Genomic DNA, 15,985 nt, shown 5'->3' with positions numbered 1-15,985 from the left:
TGTACAGTGTGTGTGTGTGATGTACAGTGTGTGTGTGTGAAGTAGTGTGTGTGTTGTACAGTGTGTGTGATGTACAGTGTGTGTGTGATGTACTCTGTGTGTGTAATGTACAGTGTGTGTAATGTACAGTGTGTGTGTGTGATGTACAGTGTGTGATGTACACTGTGTGTGTGTTGTACACTGTGTGTGTGTGTTGTACACTGTGTGTGTGTGTTGTACAGTGTGTGTGTGTGTGTGTGTTGTACAGTGTGTGTGTGTGATGTACAGTGTGTGTGTGTGTGATGTACAGTGTGTGTGTGTGTGAAGTAGTGTGTGTGTTGTACAGTGTGTGTGATGTACAGTGTGTGTGTGATGTACTCTGTGTGTGTAATGTACAGTGTGTGTAATGTACAGTGTGTGTGTGTGTGATGTACACTGTGTGTGTGTGTGTGTGATGTAGTGTGTAATGTACAGTGTGTGTGTAATGTACAGTGTGTGTAATGTACAGTGTGTGTAATGTACAGTGTGTGTGATGTACAGTGTGTAATGTACAGTGTGTGTGTGATGTACTGTGTGTGTGTGTGTGTGTGTGTGTGATGTACAGTGTGTGTGATGTACTGTGTGTGTGTGTGTGTCCTCGGCTGCTCTCCCACTGAACAGCTAATGATCTGCAGACGGGCTTGAGACTAAATATTTGATAACGGTCATTTGGCCTCACACACCCTGCAGTTTTAAGCACACACAGTATATACCTGAGCCTGCAGAGAAGAAGCTCCTGCGTGCTCCGACATGCTCTGAGCGCAGACGGAGAGGGATTGATGCAAACGGGACCATTAAGGGTAAAAAGCAGCGAGAGAATAGAAAGTGGGAGGAGAGAGAATTGGAGAGGAGGAGAAAAAGAGCAGCGTACAGGAGCATTACATCATTCCTGACCTCATTAGGGCTTTTCTCTCTCCCACCATTGCCCCCCCTCACCCCCCACCCCTCTCTGTGCTACTGGCGCTCCCACATGGTACAGTAGAGCCTACTGTATGCAGGCTTACGCCTGTGCCTCAGGAGAAGCCTTCTGTCAGGCTGTTCTGAAGTAGCATTGACATGCCTACCAGACACGTGTAATGATGTGCGGCGCTGAAGCCGAGGCTGCTGCTTCCTGTACAGTAAGTCACGACCAGGAGGATTCTGAGTGTGCTGCTCTCTCGTGGCCGCCGACTGCCAGTGCAACTTATTTACCTAAAGTCCCTCCAGCAACACGATCACCTCTGGTGACGTTTCTCTTCACTGTTTAACGCAGGCCGTCCAGAGGAGGAAACCGTAATGCTGTGATTATTGTTATCGATTTCACTTTGGGTCAAATTGTGACAGATTGCAACTATCAATTATTTTTATTATCGATTTAATCTGCAGATTATTTTCTCAATTAATCTATAAATGAGTCATAAAATAGTGAAGAATGTGCATCTCAGTTCCTCAAAGTCCACCGTCTTTAAACGTCTTGTGTCCAACACCCAAAGATATTCATTTAATATATGAAACAGAAAAGCAGCAAATCTCCATATCTGAGAGGCTGAAAACAACATTAAAGACATTAAAAAGTATGTTTTTCTGTCGACTGATTAATGGTAGCTGCAGCTCTTAATCAGACGGCATTATTTAGGTGTTCCTCTTATTTTGTCCACCCCCTGTGTATCATAGAGAGAAATACGGTCGTAAAAATTGTTTCCAAAAGATGAATGTTTCCCAGTCGTAGTGATTCTTCAGCAGACAGTTGTGTGAAGAACCAAACACAAAGGGGTCGGATGGTCCGGAGCTCAGCTGTGTGTAAACGCAGCCTCGGGCTGTACTGGGCAGCTGTTTACAGAGGAGGGGAGGGCGGGGCGGGCAGAGAGCGCTTCAAACTTTGGCACCAACCGAACTCCTGCCGCCTCGTGCTGCTGCATGTTACTCAGAAGAAAACCGCTTCAGGAGCCTCAAACTAATATGTTGTTATTAAATATGTTGTGGCCTTTTAGAGAAGGGGGGCAGACACAGTTGTGTGAAGCGAGGAGTAGTGTGTGTGTGTGTCTGATAAGATGAGTCAAAGTGAAGTGTGGCCTAGATTGGATGAAAGTGGTCCATGTTGTGTTACTGCTCAAGGCCGAGCCTGCTGTCCCATCCCCCAGATACAGACTCCTCCAGCAGTGTTTGTGTGTCTGCAGGTGAAGCTGCAATTGGTTTCTAAATGTAGACCTAAGTGGTTCATCTGTTTCTAGTTTTCACCTTCTCTCCGTGTGTGTGTGTGTGTGTGTGTGTGTGTGTGCGCTCTCCAGTCCTCAGAGCTGGACGACATCCTGAACGACCTGCAGAACGCCCAGCCGCAGCTCTTCTGTGAGCCGCGGCCCGTGTCCTTGCCCAGTCCCATGGACAAACAGAACATCATCAATGACATCCTGCAGATGTCTGAGAACAATCCGGCCATGGCAGCGCAGCAGCAACAACAACACAGGGTCATCGGGACTGGCATGAGCCCAACCGGTGAGTCTCACACATGCAGTCACATACATGCTGTCATCCTGAGGTTCTTAAACTGTGTAGAACTATTTTATTAACTTTTTTTTATTATTCCTGCCTTCCTGCAGCCTTTGCAGGTGTGCGGCCAGGCCAGCCAGGCCGGGGTTTGCCTGTGAGGAGCGTGTCTCTGGACATGAACGCGGCCCCCCAGCAGCCCTCATTGCAGTACCCCATAAGGGCCACAAGCCCATACACTCTAATGCAGCAGCAGCAGCAAGGCATTGTGGGAAGTCACAGCATGATGGCCAACCAGGCCGGTATGGTCAGCACAGGTGGGTGTGACGTCACAGAGGTGTTTGTTAACGGAGAAGCATCTTTACATTAGTGCCAGGGAGGAGGGGGAATGAGAGTTGTACTTTCAGTACATACACTGACGCTGGTAGTTTGATTTGTTCTCAAAGGTTTGACATTTAGTCTCAACTTTTCAAATGTATTTTCAAAATGCCAAAAAGATAATAATAATCATCCTCCTCTGCTTTATTTATATCCTCGCACTAATACTGAAAGTTCAACCTGATTCTTGACATTTCGACTATACTCGAAATGCAAAAATCTTCCTCTGATTGATTTGTTCTTCTGACTGATGCTCTGCCATATGTATAAGATGAATGATGTAAACACACATGACACACTTGGTATAAAGCTCTAAAAGTCAACTCAGAAATGAATTCCTCATCTGATGTGATGCAGTCTCACACTGGGGACGAAGATGTCCCTTTAAATGACGCTTTGTCCCTTTAAATGATTTTAGTAACACTACGCCATTCACACCATTGCATCATGGAACGGAGGACATCCGCTGATGTCTGTCACGACTCCTCGTCATTTCTCACCGTGTGTTTGCTCCTGCAGGACTGATGGCTCCAGGTGGTCCACGGCCAGGCATGCAGCAGCAGGAGGGTTGGATGGGTTCAGCCTCCGCGCCTCCTCTGGGGGCGCCCGGGCCGCAGGGTCCCATGCCGGGCAGGATGGGGCCGAACGGGCCTCCTATGAGGCCCAGCAGCCAGCCAGGACCCCGACAGATGCTCCAATCCCCAATGATGGCCAGTGGTGAGAGCGTGCCCTACAAACACAGAGTAGAAATAAAGCCCCCGTCGGTTCTTCTAGTCCGTCTCCCTCCAATACATCAAGTGCTGACGCAGTTTAATCCAGGTTTCTATAGATTCATCTTCACTGAGTGATCAGCTTCATGTAAAGCTCTTGGTGCAGAGGGACTGATGAGGCTCAGATGAGAAGACCTCAGCTCACACATATTATATGACATGATATTATAAAGGTTGCCACCCAGTGGCTAAACGTAGTACAGCAAAAAATAAACGTTGATCTCACCCGGAGCTGTGAGCTGGCTGTGCTGGGTGGAAGATGAAACATCCTCCTCATGATCGTCAGTTGACCTTCTTGCTTTGTTTCTCTGCAGCTCAACCTGACTTGGACATTACGATGGTCAGCCACCATTTCTCCCAACAGGCTCCGCCCAACCAGACGGCCCCCTGGCCAGACAGCATGATGCCCATCGACCAGACGGCTTTTGTAAACCAGGCCAGGTGAGATAACTAATGATGACTCGCTTAGAAACTGCCATGTCATTTTATTGATGATGAAGAGTTTTAGGTTTGTGTTTCTCGTGTTCTAAAGCATAAAGCTTTCTGTCTCCACGTATCTGGAACAAACTGAAAACTGCAGCTCTGTTCTTTTAAAGACTTTTATTCTTGTGTTTTATATCCGTCTTATTCTATTTTAGCTTGTTAAGTTTTCTATCTCTCGTCTCTTTATTGTCTGTTTTTAATTGTATTTAAATGTCATTTTATAAAGTGTTTCTGTTGCACTTTGTCTGGATGCTGATGTTTTATGTAAAGTGCTTTGAAATACCGTTTTATAAATAACCTTAGTTGAATATTTTAGTTGTAATTAGATTGTCTAGTTTTCTATGGTTAGTACTGTAAAAGTTCTCCGTCTCCTCCCCCAGGCCGGTGCACTCTGCGGCCCAGGATGAGTTGCTGTGTGGCGCGGGACACAGCTCTGGGGAAGGCAGCGCGGTGGACGAGGGCGTGCTGATGTCCCAGCTGTACACCGCACTCAAAGACTTTGACGGTCTGGAGGAGATCGATCGCGCTCTGGGGATCCCTGCTCTGGTAGAACAAGTGAGATTTAATTCATTTTGAGGGATTTCTGTGAGAAGCTACGGAAGCCCTGAAGGCCACGATTCAAACTTTTTATTTCCTCCGTTTCATTAATCAAATGTTTGAACCGTGGCCGCCGGGGCTTCTGTAGTTCTCTTTTATGGCACTTCATTTGTTTCTGCGTCTGCCTGTTTCAGAACCAATCACTGGAGCCAGACCAGTTCCCCCAGGACCCCTCCATGATGATAGACCAAAAGCCCCCCATGTACACTCAGCAGTTTGGTCCCCCTCCCTCCCACATGGCCCAGAGAGGGGGGTACCCCGGTGCCCCCTTGCAGGAGCCAGGCTTCCACCCCATGTCCAGCCAGATGGGTCCACGCCCGGGTTACCCGATGATGAGGATGCAGACCCGGCCCGGTCTCAGGCCCGTGGGGGTCGTCCCCAACCAGCCCAACGCACTCCGGCTGCAGCTGCAGCACCGGCTGCAGTCGCAGCAGGTACATCAAACGTCACTCAGGATCCTGTCGTAGTCTCTGTCACCTCAGTGCGACTGGACCTGCAGATGGAGTCGTGTATTTATCCTTCAGGTCGACATTTTGTCAGGAACAGTTTAGAACGTTAACCAGACATCTGCTGCTGTTTCAGGGCATTTACTATAATATCATTTCCGTCCACATGTTCTCGTGTCGTCGTCATTTGTCAGCTTTTTCTTTATTTAGTCTTCGTCCTCGTTTATCACATTTAGTCAATCTCAAGTTTTAGTTGACTGAAAGTCTGGGCAGTCTTATCTTATCTAATGAAACCCTTATATATTCTATATGTTTATATATTCTATATGTTTATATATTCTATATTTTTATATATGTTTATATATTTATATATTCTATATGTTTATATATTCTATATGTTTATATATTTATATATGTTTATATGTTTATATATTCTATATGTTTATATATGTTTATATATTCTATATGTTTATATATTTATATATGTTTATGTTTATATATTTATATATGTTTATATATTTATATATGTTTATATATTTATATATGTTTATATATTCTATATGTTTATATATTTATATATGTTTATATGTTTATATATTTTATATATTTATATATGTTTATATATTCTATATGTTTATGTTTATATATTATATATATATTTATATATTATATATGTTTGTAATATTAATATGGTATATATATAATGTTTTATAATATATATATAGTGTGTTGTTTATTTTATATCTATATATACTATATATATATAGATATATATCTATATGTTTATATATATATTATATATATGTTTATAATAATATATAATATCTGTTTATCTATAATATCTATATATAATATATATATATATATATATCTATTTTATATGTATATGTATATATATATATATGTATAGTGTATATATATATATATATATATATATATGTATATGTAATATATATATATATATAATATAGTTTATATATATATTTTATTTAATTATATATCTATATGTTATATATATATGTTTATTTATATATAATATATATATATATATATATTGTTTATATAAGATATATATATATATATATATATATATATAATATTATATATATATATATATATATATATATATATATATATCTATATATATATCTATATATATATATATATATATATATATGTTCCTATATATATATATATATTATATATATATATATATGTTTATATATATATATATATGTTATATATAATATATATCTATGTGTTATATATATATATATTTATATATATATATAGTTATATATATATATATATGTTTATATATATATATATATATATATATATGTTGTGTGTGTTATATATATATATAGAATATATATTATATATATATATATATATATGTTTATATATAATTATATATATGTTTATATATAATCTATTTTTATATAATATATGTTTATATGTTTATATATTATATATGTTTATATATTATATATATTGAACAAATCAGCCAAAATATAATCTGGTTTCTGTTGTTCACCTTCAGTGAGTGACTCTGACTGGCTGAGCTCTTTGTGTCTATAATGTTTCATAAGGAGAGACTTTGATAAAGTTTGTATTGTATGTGGATATCTTCACAGTCTGTGTTTCCTCATCGTCTCGTCTTAGTCACGGAAATAAATCTCGATGACCAACATGTGTAGTTTTTGTCAACAGCTGTCATGTAGGATCTTCTTGTGTTCTTTGACTAAGAGCTGGACGTGAGCAGTCTGTCTTAAACATTTGTCTCAACCTCTTCTTCTGTGTCTTGTCCCCTCCAGAACCGTCAGCCGATGATGTCTCAGATGAGTGGAGTGTCAAATGTGAACCTTCCTCTCAGAGCGAGTGCTCCAAACCAGGTATGTCCCCGCTGCCTTCACACAGTCTGCACAACAGATGTAATACACCTCTAAAGGTATAATATGGGACTTGTATTAAAATGTCTAAAAACTACACGACGTCAGACTTCATCTTGTGTTGTTGTTTTGATTGAGAGCTATCACATATTGTGTGTTAAAGCGTTTAATTCAGTGCGTGTTGTGTTGTAGACTTATTTAATGTAGATCCGTGACACTTTTTTTTGCATGTGTTTCTTCTTACACTTCCTTCCCTCCCGCCTGCAGGGGACCATCAATGCTCAGATGTTGGCCCAGCGTCAGCGGGAGCTGCTGAGTAACCACCTGCGACAGAGGCAGCAGCAGCAGCAGCAGCAGCAGCAGCAGCAGCAGCAGCAGCAGGTGGTCCAGCAGCAGCAGCAGGTCCAGCAGCAGGTCCAGCAACGGAGCATGGCCATGAGAGCCCAGGGACTCAACCTGCCGCCCAACATGAGTAGCCCCCGGATCCCCCAGGCCAACCCTCAGCAGTTCCCCTACCCGCCCAGCTACGGTACCAGTACAGGCCTGGCCTCGCCACCTCCCCCCACCAGCCCCTTCTCCTCCCCTCTCTCCCCCAGCCTGCCCTCTCTTCCCCCCAACCCTCAGCTCCACATGCATGGCACCTCCTCCTCTTCCTCTTCCTCCTCCTCCTCCCAGATGATGATGGGAAACACAAACATGATGGGCGGACAGTATGGGGCCGTACTCAGCCCCCAAATGCAGCACAGTGCCTTTCAGTTTCCCAACTCAGGTACTGCTCCCTCCCTCCCCCCGGCCTCCCACACACTTCACCCTCCTGCGTGTGTGTGTCATTGTGTGTGTGCGTTGATGTGACTCCAGTTGCACAGCATCACATGCTTTTTAGAAGCGGCAATCATCCGATCGGTAACATCATGATGACTGCAATAATCAGCTGCCAGTCGAATATTTGATTATATAATTATTTATATTCTCGTGATTCACTAATATTTAGTTTATTCTTCAGTGTCGTGATTATTTATTATAAACTTTAAAGCACCTTTAAAAAATAAGTCTTTCATTTTAATGGTTTGTAAGATAATGAAAATAATTATAAAAAAATAGTATAAATGATTCAAAATATTATTGTAATTTAAATCATAATAATATTAAACTGTAGAATTAAAGAGTCATGTGTGCGTAGATTATTTTCTTAAATAAGACTCTTGAAACTACATCAGTGGTTTTAAGAGATTTCAGACGCATCAGTAATATTTTAACAGCTTTTTAGTTGAGATTCAACAATGTGTCTGTAGATGTTTAACAGATTATAGTATATATGAGTTTATGTGACAAGTTGTGAGCAGAATATTTCAGTTGAACTTGAACTCACTTAATTTATGGTGATGTCAGATAATAAGCTGTTACAAACTAAAGTGTTCCTGAAGTCTCTTCTTGAGATCAGCTGGTGATGAGGTCCAGTGTGTAAAATGGTGTCCAGCGACACACTGTTGCTACACACTATTTCTCCACCAGAGGGAGCCAAGAGCACACGAGTGAAGCTTGAGGAAGCACACTGAGAGCAGACTCTTGTAACAATGAAGGCTGTACCTGTCCGCCTGACGGCGGCGTGTAACACGATAATCTGCTGTAATACTTTGTGTCACGACATGTTCATCTGGTTCTGCCCCGCGGGTTCGTACAGAGGTGATGACTCCCGCTGACTTCTCTCCTTCCCTTCTCCTTCATTCCCTTTCTTCCTAGTTCCTTGCCTGTTCTCTGCTTACATGCATGTAAGAAACATTAACTGCTGGACTGAACCCTGAATCAGTCGCTCTGATCACCATGTTTGTTGCTTGTTCTCTGCTAAAGTGTGCGTCTCTGCATCATGATCGTGTGATTAATGCTGACATTGACTCCACTCAGCACGTTGGTTGTCTCGATGCGTTCTCCGCAGGTATGAGCCAGCAGGTAGAAGGAGGCTTCGGGGGTCCCGGCACGCCGCAGAGCCCGCTGCTCTCTCCCCGCATGGCCCACACACAGCCCCCGATGATGCAGCAGGGCCAAGGAAGCGCCGCCTTCCAGGGCTCCCCTGACATGAACGGCTGGCCGCAGGGCAACATGGGAGGCAACAGGTAAAGATGGAAAACGTTCTCTCCGGTCAGAATGTTTTCCTGTTACCGCTCATAATCCTGGAGGAGATGAGACGCAGAAAACCATTTGTTTCCCACTTTAACTCTTTACACATTAAGGATCAATAAATAAACTGCAACAAAGAGAAAACAAAGTCAAAGGTCAGATAATAAGAATAATGTGAAAGTTTAATCATTCAAATGAAACATTAATCATAAAACCCTAAAAATAAGTTGTGTTTAATTGATTTTCAAAGGATGCTCCCAAAACCTTAATATCCCACATGAGGGGAAATGCTACATTTGGAATAAAGTCAAATTCTGAATATCCAAACTAGTGGAATATTAGTGTGCACGTGAACCTCACACTTTCATACTGTTTACATTTGAGCTGCAGCAATTAGTTGACTAAATATCTGGAACTATTTTAATCGTCAAAAGTAGTTTTTCATGCTAAAATGGTCTAGAGGTGCGCCTTCCAAACAGACGACCAGAAGGTTGTGAGTTCAATCCCTGGCTGCACCATTGTGCCCCTGAGCAAGGCACTTAACCTGCTCCAGGGAGACTGTCCCTGTAGTGAGTTCACTGTAAGTCGCTCTGGACAAGAGCGTCTGCTAAATGACCTGTAATGTAATAATATATTAAAGTGAATATCTTTGGTGTTGGACGGACAAAACGAGACATTTAAAGACGTTACTTTGTACTTTGAGGAACTGGAACATTTTTCACATTATTTTCTTGGAAACGTCAAACTTTTATGGTTAAAGCAGCGAGGAGTCTTTGTGCTGCTAAAGGAACTTTTCTGCTCCCGTTGTGAAACATTTGAACTCACCTCTCTCTCCTCTTCTCTGCAGTATGTTCTCACAGCAGCAGGCGTCACCGCAGTTCACCCAGCAGAGCAACAGCAACATGTACAACGGCAGCGGCATGAACATCAACAACGTGTCCAACATGGCCACCAGCAGCATGAGCAGCATGGGCCAGATGGCCGGACAGATGAGCGCCACGTCCATGGCCTCGGGGCCCTCACCCAGCTTGCCCTCCTTGGGGCAAGAACAGGTAAATACCAGACGAGTGCTGACACATTCATTCCTGCAGGGGAAACAATGAGGCGGCAAGAATCACCCAGAATGCAACTTTAGAGGTTGTTGCTTTCAAGCGCTCCACAGTTTGGCATCGTTCAGGTGAGACGTGTTTGTCACGCTCTGCTCAGAGTCTTCTGTCACACGAGAGGAAACATCACAACACATGCAGAGTTTGTGTTTCTAACTTTGTGTGTGTAGATTTAAACTCTCCAACAGTTTCATCACATAATGCCTCATTTACATATTTAAACATGTCAGAACACTTGTAATATAAAAAGTAAATGTGAGTAATGAAGTGGGGAAGTTTCAAGATATCTACACCGCCCGTAGGACGCCTTTAGCGTTGAGTACGACATCGTTTCAAGCTCCTGCGATGTCACAACATTTATTTCTGTGCTTGATGCAGACCAATCATTTCTGAAACTGATTCACGTCTTTCCCTGACCACAGATGTGTCCCGGTAATATCGTCAGGGCGACCGGTAATATCGTCAGGGCGACCCGTTACTATCGTCATGGCGATACAGTACATCAGCTGCTTGTATATAAGTCGGACACTTCAGGAGTTTGAGCATTAGAGGTTAACAGACTGTTTTACACGGTGAACGAGGGACCAAGAAAAACTAAAAGCTTGGTCTTTGTTTCTCTGTGTGTGTGTGTGTGTGTGTGTGTGTGTGTGTGTGTGTGTGTGTGTGTGTCTCCTCGTAAGACCCTAAGTGTTCGGGCACACTTATTGAACAGCCGTGCTCGTGAATAATTTACTCGGTAGTTTACGTAACTCCTCGAGCTGAGTTCTGATACTTCACTTGAACTTAGAGGACAATGATGTAATTAGTTAGCGGCGGGCACTTTAGAGCCGAACCATTTAGTCTGTAGACGTTACTGTGTGATGCTCAGAGGCTGTCACACACACACACACACACACACACACATAATAGATGAGATTTGGCGAGATGACGAGTCGGACATTAAATTGTAAAAGATGTTCCCTTCTGTGATTGTTTAATATCACCTTGTCTTTGTCTCTGCGTGTCGTTGTGTCTGTTGTTGTCTCCGATGCTTTTAAGACAATAAAGATCCATGAATATTTAACCAAGGTGCTGCGGTTTGATCGTCTGCACTTCAGACTCTTGTAACACACCAGTATATCTGTCACCTGATTTATCCTCCTTCAGGATTATAGAAATATATCGCCACTTAGATTATTTCAATTATTTACCGTAACCATTAGTGCAGGCTTCTGTGAGTTACTGACGTGTTTCTCCAACAGGATGATTTCTGATTGTTTAGTCTTTTACACAAGTTCAAGTTCTGCTGCTGTATAAAGGAACACTCGAGTATATCGAGTACTCGCCCCGTGTTTCCTTTGTGTTTCCCTTCTGCCACCGCGGGGAGCGAAGAATCCAAAAACTAAGAACATTCTTAATTGATTAAAGTAATTAGGAGCCACCTTTTATATAAAAACATCTTTGTGAATCAGGAGGTAGAGCGAGGTCGACCCCGGCTCCTCGTGTGTGTGTGTGTGTGTGTGTGTGTGTGTGTGTGTGTGAGCTGATGTAACACGTGGTCAGTGATTCCTGTAGAATTGATGGTTTTGTGTGTGAAATGTTCCTTTAAGTGTCGACCAGCTGAGAACTAACGAGTTGTTTCTCTGCAGAAATACTGTTGACCCTCATGGAGGTGTTGACCTGAACCTCAGTGATCAGCTGGAGCAAGGAGCGCGTCGGGCCCTTTAAAAATGTACAAACGTGTAACCAACCGACTGCCCCTTGAACCAGCCGGGCCGAGCCCTGCCCCCCTCCCCCCCCCCCGCCCCCGTCTCCCCAGCCCGGAGGAGCAGACCCAGGAGAGCGAGGAGGGCTGGGGGGACGGGCGGAGTATCAACATGCCTCACCCTGGTGGAGGAGCGCCTTGTGTCTGCCTGTCCAGCTGCATTCACCGTCGTGTGACTTACTGTGGGCTTCCTGGGGGGGGGGGGGACACTGACCTGGGGGGGCAGCAGTGTTTGGGATCCCTTGTTCTGATGAATGTATTCCTCTCAGTGGACAGCGGCCATTTACAATCTCATCTCAAAAATGACGTACACTGATTTTTCTTTTTCCTTTCTCACACATTTGTGACATTTCCACATAGTTCCAAAATGTCAGCAAAGACTCTTTTGGACGGAGCTCCAACACTTAGCCGGTTTTGCCTTTTTTTTTTTGCTGTTCTTTTATTTTATTATTATTTTAGTTGTCGTTGTTTTTTCTTGTCGTGAGAATTAAGATGTAGAATGAAGATGGTTGACGAAACTGATCTTGAAAACACTGCAGAATGGTTTGAGTGGTGATTTGTATGATTAGACTAATTTAGTCAAGAGGTTTATATAGTGTATTAAATTAAGTTTTATTTTTCTGTATAGATTCATTTTAATTATTGTAGATGATTCTTTATCCTAGTAGCAACGAGAGAAAAAAGATTTCTAAAAGTGTGAAAGATGCACTTTTTTTTTATAATTTTAACAGTAATGGTTGTTTTCTTCTATTAACCTGAATAATGGATTATACTTTGGTCCTGTAGTTTCAGAAGAAGATGTCAGAATCATATATGGTTTCAAAATGAATTACAGAGATTGTACATACCAATAAGTAAAACGTTTTCTTTCCTATTTATTTTATTCCGTAGGGTTTGGTTTCCCCGTCTGGTCTCAACTGCCTCTTGAAGCAGAGTAGGGTTTTTGTTTGTGCGAGCTTCACGTCGTGATGTTCTGGTACGATGCAGACGGGGGAGGGGGGGGGGGGGGTGTATGAGGGTGTGCTGTGTATACAGTGTACAGATTATCGCTTGCTTCTCTGCCTTTAGCATAGAACACCACGAAAAAGACAAAAAAAAAAAGACAAATTCAACACAGCCATACGATAACTCAAAAGAATTAACAGAAGTGTGCTTTCTATGTTGTCTGGAGTGAAAAGTGCTTCATACAAGCTGCTAGGTGCAAACTGTTCTGGTGTGATGTAAACAAGCAATAACTGATTACTTGAGAATCTCTCGGTTTGTGTTTTTTTGTTTTGTTTTGTTTTGTAATCTTTGTACAGTTTCCTGAATAAAAAAGGACACATTTTTGCTCCACGTTTGGACGCAGTATTAAACACCATTTTTTTATTGCAGTTTGTACCAAGAAAGTCTACATCCACACACAGCGTTCCTATTAGATTATGCAGCAACGGGCCTCGGCCTGCAGAGGGACGGAGTCTGTGACACTCTGCCTCCCGCCACTCCTCTAACGCAGAGGTCAGAGGTCAGACTGCACGCTTCATGAGGCCTGCTCTGACAGACACTTAGCCATATTTTATGACCTCAGGCAGTTAGTTCAACTATAAAGTGTTCAGTAATGACTTGCTGTTCTTGTGCCCCAGTAGGGGTTTGGTTTGACCTCCACAAGATCTAAAGCAAGTCATCTTCTCTAACCTCAAAAGTACATTTTCCTCAACAACAACAAAAAAAAACATTTTATATCGACTATTTTAAACCCAGGACAAACTTGGAGCAAGCCAAATAATCCTCACCTTTCAATTGGATTTCTGAATTCTACCAGCTTTTATTTTCATAGTGAGGGACGACCTGTTGGTTAGCATGCTTTGAGGCCCGCGGAAAATAAAGTTATCATGATGTCACTTAACGGGGTCCTAATGTAGACGTGGCAGCGTGAGACAGGAAGTCATTCTGAATGTATCGTCACTACGGGCGTAAGGATGTGGCTGCTGGTGTTTGTCTCAACATGTTGACGAGGTGTTCACTGACACCATGCGCTCTTCAGCATTCAAAGAGGAAGCTGCCATTGTTGCTTCTTGTCGCTTCTTTTTGCTTCTTGTGTAAATGAAATTTGAAGCTGTAGCAGGTCAGCTCTGGGACACATCTGCATTAATGTTTTGGTCGCCATGTTGCAGACGTCCTGCAGTTGTCTTGCTGCAGGGTACGGGAGATCACACCTTTTTGATAAATGCTGTTTTGATTGTATCATACAGTCGTGCAGAACAAGCCTTTTTGAGCCATTTTAAAGAATGATCACAGCCCTTTGCAAATTTCCAAAGATTGTCAAGATTTTGAAAAAGATTCAAAGCCATGTGGTAGCAATGCATTTTTTTTAGCATTTATAATGAGGACGGGTGCAAATAAATGATTTTTGCCCCTTAAAAATATCCAGGCGTTGGACCCACTTAACGAAAAAATATTTTTTTCTCTTTAGCTTATTGTTTGAAAGAACTTTAAATGCCCTTTTGTATTGTCTGCCAATTTCTTAGAGCTAAGATGCAACCTTGAAATGCTAAGAACCCTAGCATAATGCCTTAGATTTCGTCCGTTCTCGTTCTTGTACATTACACCACTGTCTGTATAAATTTGTATAATGACTTGTGTACAATATTGAATGAGTGCATCATCGCTCGAGTCTTGGCAGGAGACTCGGTCGCAGGTCATTGCTCTCTGTTCTGTGTTCAAGACTTATTTCATTTCCCCCCCTCACTGTTTGTATGGAAAAGATGATACATAGGGATATTGAAGCAATATGTAATATACTATATGTACTTTCTGAAGAAAGCTTACTGTTGTGTTTTCCCCAGATATTTCTTTTTTCTGCATTGTTCACAGGAATCACACTGTATACCTGCATCCACCTTTGTACCCCTAGTGTGTGTGTGTGTGTGCGTGTGTGTGTGTGTGTGTGTGTGTGTGCGTGTGTGTGTGCGTGCGTGTGTGAGCGTTTTATGCAAAATTAGATATACAAGAGAAGTTAAAACCACAGTTATGCAAGTTGTGAACTAATATGGCTTCGCTGATGCTATTTGCCTTGTAAATAAAGAATTCTGTTATTGCAGTATTTAATCGAGTGACTCTTATTTCATGTGACTGAAATTTAAAAAATGATTTAAGGCCCTCATGCATTGTATTTTCAGAATATAAGAGTGCACAAATATGTTTAGCTTTATAGACTAAAACGGCTAGAAACAAGCAAAGTACAATAAATATTAAAGTAAATACAATTTAACAGTCAAATATTTTATTTTAGGTTAACGTGTGTTTATTATTGTATTTGCTTGCTGCTCTGTTCTATGTATTCTTATTGTATTTTAATTGTAAAGTGTATTTGGACCATTCTGCAAATAAATAAAAACTAATTGATTGATTGAACAATAATGAATTGGAAATGAGGATGCGGATACTTTACTCCAAGATCACTTCAGACAGATTTGAACGAGTTTTATGGACTTAAAATGAGCAACATAAATGCATTATATTGTTTATTTATTAGTTTTATATGGACAAGCATATATACCAGTGTATACAGTGTTTTGCCTAAACTCTTTTTTTAATTTGCATTTTAAGAAATAAAGAAACAAAGTAACTGATTTTGACAAAAACTAACTTTTAAAAACACACAAAATGAAATAAAATGAAAATACATTCAAAGTAGCACAAACACAATGACGACATAGAATTACCATAAAAGTCGATCTAAAGTTTTGATCATTTTCTTAATGAAGTTTGGAGAATTCTTTTCTCCTCCTAACTCCCCACATCCAAGTGATAACAGCGCACATCTATCCTCCGCGGGGGCCTCAGATACCATCGCGTGTGTGTTGGGTGGGGGTCCTCATATGGAAATGTTTGGGAACCTCTCAATCAGCCTCATTGTAGCAGACAGTGTGTGTGTGTGTGTGGGGTGGGGGGTGTGGGTGGGGGGGGGGGGCGGCATTGAGATGCATGAGGC

At 41.7% G+C, this 15,985-nt stretch overlaps 1 protein-coding gene across 4 annotated transcripts in view; it reads left to right on the top strand.

The window, feature by feature from the left end:
• ncoa2 (nuclear receptor coactivator 2) overlaps nucleotides 1–15,099 on the top strand; it is a 66,598-nt gene extending 51,499 nt beyond the window's left edge. For 2 of the 4 annotated variants that reach the window (XM_029457923.1, XM_029457922.1), the window contains 11 exons: nucleotides 2,286–2,490; nucleotides 2,595–2,798; nucleotides 3,379–3,576; nucleotides 3,944–4,070; nucleotides 4,493–4,667; nucleotides 4,844–5,143; nucleotides 6,973–7,050; nucleotides 7,315–7,816; nucleotides 8,981–9,158; nucleotides 10,010–10,214; nucleotides 11,897–15,099. In XM_029457923.1, coding sequence (XP_029313783.1) covers nucleotides 2,286–2,490; nucleotides 2,595–2,798; nucleotides 3,379–3,576; nucleotides 3,944–4,070; nucleotides 4,493–4,667; nucleotides 4,844–5,143; nucleotides 6,973–7,050; nucleotides 7,315–7,816; nucleotides 8,981–9,158; nucleotides 10,010–10,214; nucleotides 11,897–11,908 — 2,184 coding nt within the window. In that variant the 3' untranslated portion in view covers nucleotides 11,909–15,099. The remainder of the gene's footprint in view (nucleotides 1–2,285; nucleotides 2,491–2,594; nucleotides 2,799–3,378; nucleotides 3,577–3,943; nucleotides 4,071–4,492; nucleotides 4,668–4,843; nucleotides 5,144–6,972; nucleotides 7,051–7,314; nucleotides 7,817–8,980; nucleotides 9,159–10,009; nucleotides 10,215–11,896) is intronic. The other 2 variants (XM_029457924.1, XM_029457925.1) reach the window with 2 other exon arrangements.
• The last annotated feature ends 886 nt before the right edge of the window (nucleotides 15,100–15,985 follow it).

Source organism: Cottoperca gobio, chromosome 20 (genome assembly GCF_900634415.1).
Source record: "Cottoperca gobio chromosome 20, fCotGob3.1, whole genome shotgun sequence".
Taxonomy (NCBI): Eukaryota; Metazoa; Chordata; class Actinopteri; order Perciformes; family Bovichtidae; genus Cottoperca; species Cottoperca gobio.
Note: the sequence above shows the minus strand (reverse complement) of the source record. Positions and strands in the feature narration are given on the sequence as shown.